This window comes from Phyllobates terribilis, unplaced genomic scaffold, assembly GCF_046119375.1.
Source record: "Phyllobates terribilis strain yellow unplaced genomic scaffold, ASM4611937v1 Scaffold_1__5_contigs__length_1240528914, whole genome shotgun sequence".
NCBI classification, from domain to species: domain Eukaryota; kingdom Metazoa; phylum Chordata; class Amphibia; order Anura; family Dendrobatidae; genus Phyllobates; species Phyllobates terribilis.
In genome coordinates, this window is record NW_027362761.1 from 1,131,292,024 (window position 1) to 1,131,304,935 (window position 12,912).

The following is a 12,912-nucleotide window of genomic DNA, read 5'->3' on the forward strand; positions in this document are numbered from 1 at the left end:
GACTACAAGATGGGGACCAGGATGGGGACATTAGTACAAGATGCTGACCAGGATGCGCACATTACTACAAGATGGGGACCAGGATGGGCACATTACTACAAGATGGGGACCAGGATGGGCACATTACTACAAGATGGGGACCAGGATGGGCACATTACTACAAGATGGGGACCAGGATGGGCACATTACTACAAGATGGGGACCAGGATGGGCACATTACTACAAGATGGGGACCAGGATGGGGACATTAGTACAAGATGCTGACCAGGATGCGCACATTACTACAAGATGGGGACCAGGATGGGCACATTACTACAAGATGGGGACCAGGATGGGCACATTACTATAAGATGGGCACCAGGATGGGCACATTACTACAAGATGGGGACCAGGATGGGCACTTTACTACAAGATGGGGACCAGGATGGGCACATTACTACAAGATGGGGACCAGGATGGGCACATTACTACAAGATGGGGACCAGGATGGGGACATTAGTACAAGATGCTGACCAGGATGCGCACATTACTACAAGATGGGGACCAGGATGGGCACATTACTACAAGATGGGGACCAGGATGGGCACATTACTACAAGATGGGGACCAGGATGGGCACATTACTACAAGATGGGGACCAGGATGGGCACATTACTACAAGATGGGGACCAGGATGGGCACATTACTACAAGATGGGGACCAGGATGGGCACATTACTACAAGATGGGGACCAGGATGGGCACATTACTACAAGATGGGGACTAGGATGGGCACATTACTACAAGATGGGGACCAGGATGGGGACTTTACTACAAGATGGGGACCAGGATGAGGACATTACTACAAGATGGGGACATTACTACAAGATTGAGACCAGGATGGGGACATTACGACAAGATGGGGACATTACTTCAAGATTGAGACCAGGATGGAGACATTACGACAAGATGGTGACCTAGATGAGGACATTACTATAAAATGGGAACATTACTACAAAAGGGAGACCAGGATGGGGATATTACTACAAATTGGAGACATTACTATAAGATGTTGGTCAGAATTAATATATCATGCTAATTTTAAGAAAAAAATACTGTTTGTGGCCAATTAGAGGACACGGAAAGGAAATAAAAAAATCTACAAAAAAAATCAAAATGAAGTATGAATTGTTTTTACACTAAAAATGCTGTTTTAAGTATAAACTAAAGTAAACAATAAAAAGTGCACATTTGTTACCTGGGCACTTGTAATGACCCAAGCTATAAAACTGTTCCATAACCCATAAGATGAATGCAATTTAAAAGAATAAAATATAAAAACAAGGCAAAAATGTTCAAAAAAATTATCAATAGGTGTATAGAAAAAACAATATGGCATCACTAAAAATGTCATCTTGTGCTGCAAAGAATACGGCCCTTAAATTCACATTTTTTCTATGTGCGGCCAATATACCCAGCCGTGTTTGAGCCCCCTGTTCTAGATGTTTCTGATTACTGCACATTTGCCACACTGTGAAGTTTTATGACCAGGAAAAAAAAACTTAAATTTGATTTGTAAATTATTACTACAGGTTTTTGTTATCTAATACTAATCTTATCCATCGCAAGAAGTACCGGTAATGATTGCGTTAATGATGATAGTAGGCTGAAACTCCAATAATGGCAATGAATGCAACTAGAGATGATCACAACCTGTAACTACTGACACAATTTAAGAGCGCCTGCAGATGAGCATATGAAAACATTTCTGGATAAAACTCAGACAATTTTTTTTATAATTTTCATCAGTTTCATCCTTGTGCCATCAGTGTGTCTATTTTTTACATCCGTGTGCGATCTATTTTACTGCAAGTACTTTAAAACATGTACATGATCACACATTTTAACTAATAAGTGTGAGATCTGAAGGAAAGGACCTCCAAGGTTGTTATTTTTAGGAATACTGTCTGTGTCATCACAGAAGAGACAGCGGGAGCTCAGGGAGTTAAAGAAGACCTTTCAACAAATTTTTCATGTTGAACTGGAAACACGATATAGTGGCCGTAGAGTGAATAAAACAAGTTTTGTTTGGTTAATGTTGTCTCTTTGTTGTGGAGATATTAACAAAAATTAACTCATTAGCTACCAAATTGCTTCATGTCTAAGTCCAGGTGCAGTTTTAAATGTTTTCACTGGGGACATGTATGTAATCCACCTGTATGACATTGACCAATCACAAAGAAGCAGCAACATTCAAGGGAAAGACCTCGCCCCACCATAGCTTAGAGCAGACAGCTTGATCTCACTGCAGAGCAATTACAAGTATCTGGGAGCATATCAGACATAAGTGTGATTACTGACACCTTTGAGCTTTTATCTCCTTGCTGTTGCTGTGGAGGGAGGGGTAGCACAGCTGAGTTTATCTGTGTCACATTAACAACAAATAAACCCTTCTATCAGCTCTCCTCCTCCCATAGCACTGTATCTCTGCTGTACTACCCCTCCCCTTATAGTGTCTATCCAGAGCTGAGAGCTGAAACATGTCAGTAATAACACGTATGTCTGTTGTGCACAGCCTACTTGATCTCCCTGAGAGCCATTACAAGTTACACACAAGAGACATAAGTGTGAAGATTACTGTCACCTTTGAGCTCTCACCTCCAGACAGGCAGTGTGGGGGCAGTACAGGAGAGGTGACAGTGCTATTAGAGGAGGAGAGCTGATAGAAGGGCTTGCAAGGTGACACAGCTAAAGTTGGCTGTGCTTTCCCTCCCCCTCATGGGCGGCCAGGAGAGGAAAGCTTAAAGGTGTCATTAATCACACTTATGTAAGCAATTTGTAATTGCTCTGCAGTGAGATAAGAGCTGTTATTATATGTCTCACACAGGACTAAGCCTGTTCTAAGCTATGGTTAAGGCGTGTCCTTCTTTCTCCTTTGCAGCTGCCTTGATAAGGAGATCCATGTATTACAAACAAACAAACCGTGAAGACAAATAGGCCAAAAATAATTTCAGGAATTAGCATTTCTGAAACTAAATGAGGGAAAATGGAAGGAAACCAAAAAGTTTATGCTCACAAATACCAGGAGTTTAGCAAGCAAAATTGGGGAGATTGAGGCATTTGTACTTGAGGAACACATTGATCTAGTTATGTGTAGTAGTATATGTAGAAATTAGACCCTTCAAACCATTTTTTGGGTCAGATTTCTACTATAGATCTATCACGTACCACACTCTATATAATACATTTGTTATATAAGTCATATTCCATCTTCACAGGGATGTCCAACTCGTATGAAATCTGCTTGTGTAACACCTTGTTGCCATGAACTTTATCGGTGTACCAGATATATTTAGGTAAAAGTGTACACATTACAGAAAGTTACTTTTTACACACCCCTTTCAAGTCTGAACACCACTAGCAGAATATATGACAGATCTTGCTTAAAAATAGATCCCACGGGCAAAAAAATAAAAATACCTAAAATTCCAAAGCCTGAAAAATGTATGTTCATGAGATGTTCAATGTGAAAGATAAAGAGAACTCTGACTTTATCCCAAGACTTCATTAAACACCAGTTGAGTGCGTCTAGTGTGTACCGTGTCCATTACTCATCATGTGCCCTGTTTTCCTCATTCATGATACATTTGTGAGTTCTTTCTATTAAACATCAGTTGATACCTGACATAAACGGGCAGCCTTTGGACCTTCAGTTTTGGAGAGCTACATGTTCTGTTTTGTAGGATATGTAGTTAATCAAAGCTGTGCCATCTAAGATTGCCCAGAATTGATAGGAAATGTTGATTTTGCATTTGTGTTTTTGTTGTTTTTTAGATGTAAAGAGAGTTTTGGATTCTATTGGAGCGAATATCACAATCTTTTCCAAAATGATCCCAGTCAATCAAGTACTGTCCAACCTCTCGTTCTTTCTAGCTCAAAGTGAGATGCATGTCCGGGACTTTTATCCTGTCATCGAACAGTATGACTTTTACAGGTACGGTCTGGTTAATGCGTTCTATGATGTTCGTATCTAAAGCCTGGATCCAAAGCCTTGATTATAACTAATTAGCGCCTAGTCACAGAGAAGGTGATAATATAGATGACAATGATTGGTAGGGATCTGACCTTTTGGACCTCCATCGACTGCAAGAACAAGGTCCCTGTGTAAACAGTGGTAGTATATGTTGCATGTATGACTACAACCACCACATTAACTTCTTTAGGAGCGGTAGTGCACATGCGTGACTACTGCCCCATAGTCAGTGGTTTGAGAGATGGTCACAATTGTGCACTAAAGCTCCATTCCTTCTTGAGACACAGTACCCCATTCTCATGATTTATGACTTTAGATAAGTCTTGGCAAAACAGATATTTGAATCTATGGACTGATACATGACTGTTTCATTAAAGAATAACGATCAAACTATGTAAGTCACCAGATAACACCACTATTGTACATGGCACAGATTAAGTAGGGGACCTGTTAAAGATTTAGCATTAGGGACCAAGAGCTTTCCGTTGCACATTTAGGCTGTGTGGCCAGTTTTTGACGCTGCATATTTTTGATGCATTAAAAAAGCAACATCTTACACACTATCCTCACAAGAGTCTTTAGCACTTAGTAGAACCCCTTTGGCTGTTATAACCTGCAGAAAAAGTGATGCATAACCTGGCACCAGCTTCAGGCAGCATTCCTGAGGAATGTTTCAAACCTCTTCTTCAAATCCCACCAACGATTTTCTGGAAACAATGATGGCCACTACAGAATCTTCCAGGACTTCTTCTGAAACCAAGCCTTGGTGCACTTTGAGGTATGATTGAGATAATTATACTGTTGGAAGGTCATTTGACACCCAAGCTTAATTTTCCCCACAAAAGCCATAATGTTTTCTCCTAGATTTCCTGATACTTGGTTGAATCCATCTTGCCCTCCACACACTGCAGATTTTCAGTGCCAGATGAAGGAAATCAGGCCCAGAATATCACTGAGCCACCGCCATGCTTCACTGTAGGCATCACTGAGCCACCACCATGCTTCACTGTAGGCATCACTGAGCTACAGCCATGATTCACTGTATGCATCACCCAGCCACCGCCATGATTCACTGTAGGCATCACCAAGCCACCACTGTGCTTCACTGTCGGCATCACTGAGCCACCACCGTGTTTCACTGTAGGCATCACTGAGCCGCCACCATGCTTCACTGTAGGCATCACAGAGCCACAGCTATGCTTCACTGTAGGCTTCACAAAGCCACCACTGTGCTTCACTGTAGGCATCACTGAGCCATCACCGTGCTACACTGTAGGCAGGGTGTTCTATTTAACGTATACTTCAAACTACTGATCCATAGGCTCAAAAAGTTCCAGTTATGTTCCATTGCTCCACAAAACAGAATTTCCAAGCTACTGTAGCTTACTTAATTTACATGGTTTTCAGCATATTGCAACCAGTCTTCTGGTGGCAGCCGGTGACGGCTTCCTCTATCTGCCAAGCCAGGTATTGTATCCAATGCTCCTTTAACTTTGATCTTGGCTTCAAATTGTACTGTATGTCTAGGAACACTCAATGCCGTTATTTTTTGTTGTATCCTTTTCCCTTTTTAAATTCTCCTCTCACCTTTTTGGACCACTCTCTTAGTACCTAAGAACATTAGTGAACTTGAGGTCATGGCTATGAAAAATGGGCTAGGATTCCTCAGGAACGCTGCCAGAAGCTTGTATATGCCTATGCACCACGTTTGTAGCAGGTTATAACAGCTAGAGGGGCTTTACTAAGTACGAAAGGCACTTGTCATGAAGGGGTGAACTATTCTGAGACTGCAGTACTGAATTTTGAGAAACGATTTGTTGTTGTATTGACCTTTTTTGTTTCATTGGTTTATTGCAAACAGCAGAAGTTTGTACATTTTTCTAATAAACCCAATGTGCAGTGGAGGGTGAATAATTTTGATTGCAACTGTGTAAGTGTGTTTGTGTCTGTCTTTTTATCTATATACAGATATCAAATAGCTTAAATTCCATTCAGCTATTAGTCATATTAATATAAAAAATGTCAATTATGAGATGAATGTTGATGTTTCAGACACTTTGTCCAGACACGCTATAGACTTGACTTTCTGGGGAATTTTGATTCTACATTATTCCCTTTTAATCTTAACTTCGGATAAAAAAAATAACATGTATTTCTTGCTATGCTGTTTGGTAAGAAGAGGTGTGAATATATTTGGGCTGTTGGTTAGTTGCAGGTGACCATACTGAGCCGTCTTGCTCTTGTGGAAGTCACTCTCAATGACAAGTGCTAATGGTCTATATCATCGGTCTCAAAATAAAGTGGGGTCCAGGGTCACTTAGAAAAATCCCCTTTGTGCTCAGGCCGCATTGTTAAATTTAGGTTGGGGTTACACAGCAAGAAAGGGGTCACGTGGCCAAACATTTTTCTGTGTAGCTGCTACATCAAGGTCATATAAGTAAATGGTGCCTTATTCTGATGCCTAGTGTATTGTGACCCTACATCCCTATATGTACACAGTATTATGGGCTCACAGACCCCAAATACAGTATGGTGGCCCCATAGCTATCCTATATATAGTATTATGGCCCTACATAGCCTCTATGCACAGTATGATGGCCCCATAGCCTTCCTACATACAATATGATGGCCCATAGACTCCCTACATACAGTATGATGGCCCATAGACTCCGTACATGCAGAATGATAACCCCACAGCCCCCTATATACAGTTTTATGACCTCACAGACCCCTATATAAAAATATAATGGCCGCACAGCCTCCCTACATACAGTACAATGCCCCCTATAGCGCTTACATCTTGCTATACGGCTCATCTCCCGTCCGGCACTGTTGCTTGGAGATCCTCTCTGGCAGGTACAGGCAGTGACGGGCGCGCTGTGTGATGTCATTCAGCAGGCATGGCCACGCACCGCATGCTACGTGGCCGCGTCTGCTATTCTGTGATGCAACCAAGTCCACACATTTAAAGACACAGTGCCGGCCAGGCTGATAGCTGCACCTCTGTCACCCGGCCCAGCCTACCCCTGGCTGTGGGCTGTAAAAAGTTGTTTCTGGGGCCATATGTCTAAGATCCAAGGTCTATATTTATGACTTACTATCACAAGTGGCCTTAAGGCGCACTTAGATGGCCCGTTACTGATCGCTGATCGAATATATATAAGTCAATCAGTGCTTTCTTACTGGCTTCTTCACACAAGCCCATGAAAACAGATGGGACCAAAATGATGATTCTGTCCCCATATTGGCAGCACATCTACCATATACACTGGGCAATGTGTTGCTGACCACAATGATTATTTTGCTTGTGCTTTGGGTGGTCTACGGCATGCTTACATTCAACAAGCGTTCGTTCCCTGAGTCTCAGCCCATCAAACTGCACAGTGTGAAGCATGATGGAAGGACAGCCCAGTAGTCTGACAAGACATGAGATCGATTGAGGCTGATAATTGCTACTTATTAGTAATAAAAAAATAACTGAACGTACAGCCACACACTTGCATTATGTCACCGGGCTGTTTATCACTTGTACACAGTAGCTGTATACTTTGCCCTACGATGATCACAGCTTCATTAAAGTAATCAGTGACCTCTGCACAACACGTAGATGTGAACTCTTGTACTTCCAATATCCAAGAGGAGACCTGTAAACTTATTGGAATGGGAAAGGGGTTGTCCACCTTTGGGGACAATTTTTATTTTATTTTATTTTTTTTACTTTAGTGCATGTATTTTGGAAAACAAATCATTTTTTAAATTGGGTTTCTTAGAAAAAAAATGTTCCATATTAAAGCGCCATCCTCTGCAGCCGTACTCTCCTCTATATCCCCTTAGCCAGATCCACGACATATGGCTGGAGTTACCCTTTAAGTGCTCTGTAAGCATTGTCTTCCTGATCTCCCAGCTGTAGCCCTTGAAGTCTTACCTGTGCATATAGTTATAATAACTGAAGAAGAAAACCCACAGATGTGATCTGTATATGACTAGATGCCTGAACGGAACGTCTGCTCCTCAAGGCCAGCAATTCTTGCATATATTTATCAGGAAATCTATTCATTTTACAGTCACTTTGAGGAGAGTTACATAATGTTTCATACAGTCATCTGTAAAGTATGTTCTGCGATGTATGGGAACATTTGGTATCTATGTAGCTAGCAAGAGTTCGGAAAAATGTGATGAGGAGATGAGCTGCAATTTCAAGCACGGCACATGGACAAGGGGCGCTACCAGTGGGGTACTCAGAAATCACAGGACCCCATTGCTAAAGTTCTAATCAGACCTCTCCCCTAAGATATACAGTGGGTACGGAAAGTATTCAGACCCCTTTAAATTTTTCACTCTTTGTTTAATTTCAGCCATTTGGTAAATTCTAAAAAGTTCTTTTTTTTTTCTCATTAATGTACACTCTGCACCCCATTTTGACTGAAAAAAAATAGAAATGTAGACATTTTTGCAAATTTATTAAAAAAGAAAAACTGAAATATCACATGGTCATAAGTATTCAGGCCCTTTGCTCAGACACTCATATTTAAGTCACATGCTGTCCATTTCCTTGTGATCCTCCTTGAGATGGTTCTACTCTTTCATTGGAGTCCAGCTGTTTAATTAAACTGATAGGACTTGATTTGGAAAGGCACACACCTGTCTATATAAAACCTCACAGCTCACAGTGCATGTCAGACCAAATGAGAATCATGAGCTCAAAGGAACTGCCCAAGGAGCTCAGAGACAGAATTGTGGCAAGGCACAGATCTGGCCAAAGTTACAAAATAATTTCTGCATTACTCAAGGTTCCTGAGAGCACAGTGGCCTCCATAATCCTTAAATGGAAGAAGTTTGCATCCACCAGAAGTCTTCCTAGACCTGGCCGTCCAGCCAAACTGAGCAATCGTGGGATAAGAGCCTTGGTGAGAGAGGTAAAGAAGAACCCCAAGATCACTGTGGCTGAGCTCCAGAGATGCAGTAGGGAGATGGGAGAAAGTTCCACAAAGTCAACTATCACTGCAGCCCTCCACCATTCGGGCCTTTATGGCAGAGTGGCCCCACAGAAGCCTCTCCTCAGTGCAAAACATATGAAAGCCCGTATAGAGTTTGCTCCAAAACACATGAAGGACTCCCAGACTATGAGAAATAAGATTCTCTGGTCTGATGAGATGAAGATAGAACTTTTTGGTGATAATTCTAAGCGTTATGTGTGGAGAAAACCAGGCACTGCTCATCACCTGCCCAATACAATCCCAACAGTGAAACATGGTGGTGGCAGCATCATGCTATGGGGGTGTTTTTCAGCTGCAGGGACAAGACGACTGGTTGCAATTGAAGGAAACATGAATGCGGTCAAGTACAGAGATATCCTGGATGAAAACCTCTTCCAGAGTGCTCTGGACCTCAGACTTGGCCGAAGGTTCACCTTCCAACAAGACAATGACCCTAAGCACACAGCTAAAATAACAAAGGAGTGGCTTCAGAACAACTCTGTGACCATTCCTGACTGGCCCAGCCAGAGCCCTGACCTAAACCCATTTGAGCATCTCTGGAGAGACCTGAAAATGTCTGTCCACCAACGTTCACCATCCAACCTGACGGAACTGGAGAGGATCTGTAAGGAAGAATGGCAGAGGATCCCCAAATCCAGGTGTGAAAAACTTGTTGCATCATTCCCAAGAAGACTGATGGCTGTACTAGCTCAAAAGGGGGCGTCTACTCAATACTGAGCAAAGGGTCTGAATACTTATGACAATGTTATATTTTAGTTTTCCTTTTTTTAAAAAATTTGTAAAAATTTCTACATTTCTGTTTTTTTTCAGTCAAGATGGGGTGCAGAGTGTACTTTAATGAGAAAAAAAATAAACTTTTTATAATTTACCAAATGGCTGCAATGAAACAAAGGGTGAAATTTTTTTTAAAGGGGTCTGAATACTTTCCGTACCCACTGTATATATAGAGTTCTCACCAGCAATACACCCTTCATGGCCATTTTAGATTATGATGCTCTGAAAAATGCCCGCACCCACACACACGGAGTATGGTATCCCCACAGTAAAGCCCCCACTCTTTCACAACACACATACAGTATTGTACCAGTCAGTATGGGTCTCCTAATCCGTCTGAGGGCCTCCACAGCTCCCCACAAAGAAAAAGGCTATATTCACACATTGCATTTTTTTCAGCATTTTTTTTCTGCAGCAAAACCTGATCTCTTGCCAGGAGGTTTGATCAGGATTTTACTTATTTTTTTTTGCTTGGTTTTTACTTGTTTTTTTGCTGCGTTTTTGGTGCGTTTTTTTCCCACTGTCCTTTTGTCTCTTTATGCATGTACATAAAGTTCAGTGAAAAAAAAAAATTCATTCTGGTTTTGGCACAAAAAATGCTGAAAAACCTGACACCTGCGTTTTTGGTGCATTACTTCCAATGAATGAAAAACGGTGGAAAAACACTGAAAGAAGTGACATGCTCTATTGTGCAAAAAAACATGCAAAGCACAAAATACTGATCAAATAAAAACCAAGCTGTGTGCATAAGATTTCTGGAATCTCATAGACTTTGCTGGTACTGTAAAATGCAGCTGAAAATTTGCATAAAAAAGCATTAAAAAAAAACACTGAAAAAAACACAATATGTGAACATAGCCTAAGAGTCCCCATGCAGAATGAGGGCTCCACAGACCCTCACTCAGTACGGGAGTCCCCACAGTCCCCACTTAGTATGGGAACCCACACAGCCCCCCACTCAGAATAATGGTCCCCTCAGCCCCTCACACAATATAATGGCCCCCACAACTCCCCAGTCAATATGATGACCCCCACAGCCCTTCACACAGTATTGGGACCAGCACAACCTCCCACACAGAATGAGGACCTCCACAGCTCACCACTCAGTATGAGGGCCCCCACTCAGTATAGGGGCTTTCACTGTCCTCAACTCAATAGTGGGTACTTACAGTCCATCATAGCCAATCATACAAAATGATAGCCACTAAAGCCCCCCATTCAGTGCAATTGCCCCCACCAGCCTTCCACTCAGTATTATACCCTTCGGCTCCCTGATCCACCATTGTATTCAACGGTATCCGCGTCCTGACAATGCAGATACCGCTGAAATTGTGATGATGGAGGGAGGGGCCACCCTGACTCACGGTCCCCATAGTGGCCACGTGGTCTGCCGCTATGGACGGTACGCTCTTGTTGCTACCTGTCCTTTAAAGTAAATCTGTCAAGAAGTTTTTCCTACACTGAGGACCGCATGATGTAGGGGCAGAGACCCTGATTCCAGTAAGGTGTCACTTATTGAACGGCTTGTTGCAGTTTTGATAAAATCACTGTTTTATCTGCAGATCTAGCAGTTCTCTAAATGCTGAGCTCTGTGTAACCCCGCCCACACCACTGAGTGGCTGCTTTCTGTGTACACTGTGCATAGGCAGAAATCTGCCAATAAGTGATGGGGGGCTCATGAATATGCTGCTCTCAGGTTAGGTGGCAAAAACCTGATAATAGATTCCCTTTAACTAAGTAGTAATTAGCTTTTTCCCCTTACATGCCTTAAACCACGATGGATGCTAATGCTAGCCCCTTACATGTGTAAGTGCTGTGTTTATTTGTCTACCATCATGGTAGCTGGTAACCCGAGCAAGAAGCAGGAAACAATAGAATTTAAAAAAATTCTGTTCTTGAGAACTGGGAGGTTTTTAATAAGAGATTAATAGCGAAGTTGCTTATTTTTACAAGCGCTTTTCATTTTTACCCATTAAATTAGGTGAGACAACCCCTCTAAGTACCCAAGTCCTCTGGGAATCATGGCGTTAACCTATTTACTATCCTACATATTTATAGTGGTTTAGGTAACAATCAAATGGGCAAGTTGTTTTATAAAATCTTGGACAACCCATAAAAGATGTTCAGATCTGCCGATATTAGATCATATCTATTCTGTCATTCTACAGTATTTCTCTAACATGTTTATTGATGATGCCTAATAGGGTTTCACCAACTTAAATGGCCAAATCTGATGAAAAGTAGCAAAGATTTTTTTGTCTTAGGCCACGGCCCCACTATCAGTATTCGGCCCCACGATCAGTATTCAGTCAGTGTTTTTTCTCAGGAGTGAGAGCCAAAACCAGGAGTGGGTGATAAATGCAGAATTGGTGACTTGTTTCTATTACACCTTTGATATGATTGTTTCTCACCTGGTTTTGGCTCCCACTCCTGAGAAAAAATACTGACCGAATACTGATCGTGGGGCCGAATACTGATAGTGGGGCCGTGGCCTTAGGTGGACTCCAGATGGCCAAGAATCAGAAGCTCTCTAAAGAACATATATTCTCAGGCATTGAAATCTATCTATCTATCTATCTATCTATCTATCTATCTATCTATCTATCTATCTATCTATCTATCCTTTCTATTTTTCAGCAATTAACTAGTTTTCATTTAACACTGACGTCTCCTCTGCAGGTGGTTGGGATCTCTTGTCCTCTGTTGTATGGTGACACTTATTGCCGTCTTCTACTTCCTTGGCCTGCTATTTGGATCTTGTGGTTTTGACCAACATGCTTCCCCAACCACGAGAGGCTGCATCTCAAATACTGGAGGGAATTTTCTCATGGCGTGAGTATACTTTTCACAGCTTGTAGGTACCATATCATATCTCCCTCCTGATTCAGTGCAGTCTTACATGGTGTCCTTATTGGGGTCAGTGGCATAGAGTGGTGGGGGGGGACAGAGAGGCGGTAGTCCTGGGTGCCACAGCCCCTTGAACATGCAAACTTCAGAGTGTAACCCGTGAGATGAGTTTATCATCCGCTGCTACGCTCTGCATAGGCAGAAGTGACAAAGCTCAGTTTAATGAAGTAAGCTTTGTTATCTCGGACACTGGATAAGCAGATCACAGTAGCCAATGAGAAACT

General features: G+C 42.1%; 1 protein-coding gene across 8 annotated transcripts in view; it reads left to right on the forward strand.

Annotated features, from left to right (window-relative positions):
* PROM1 (prominin 1) overlaps positions 1-12,912 on the forward strand; it is a 239,284-nt gene that overhangs the window by 159,960 nt on the left and 66,412 nt on the right. For all 8 annotated transcript variants that reach the window (XR_012250681.1, XR_012250684.1, XR_012250683.1 and 5 more), the window contains exons 12-13: positions 3,812-3,971; positions 12,461-12,613. Coding sequence is in view for 4 of the 8 variants with exons in the window: in XM_073647207.1 (XP_073503308.1) it covers positions 3,812-3,971; positions 12,461-12,613 (313 nt within the window). In the remaining 4 variants the exon portion in view is untranslated. The remainder of the gene's footprint in view (positions 1-3,811; positions 3,972-12,460; positions 12,614-12,912) is intronic.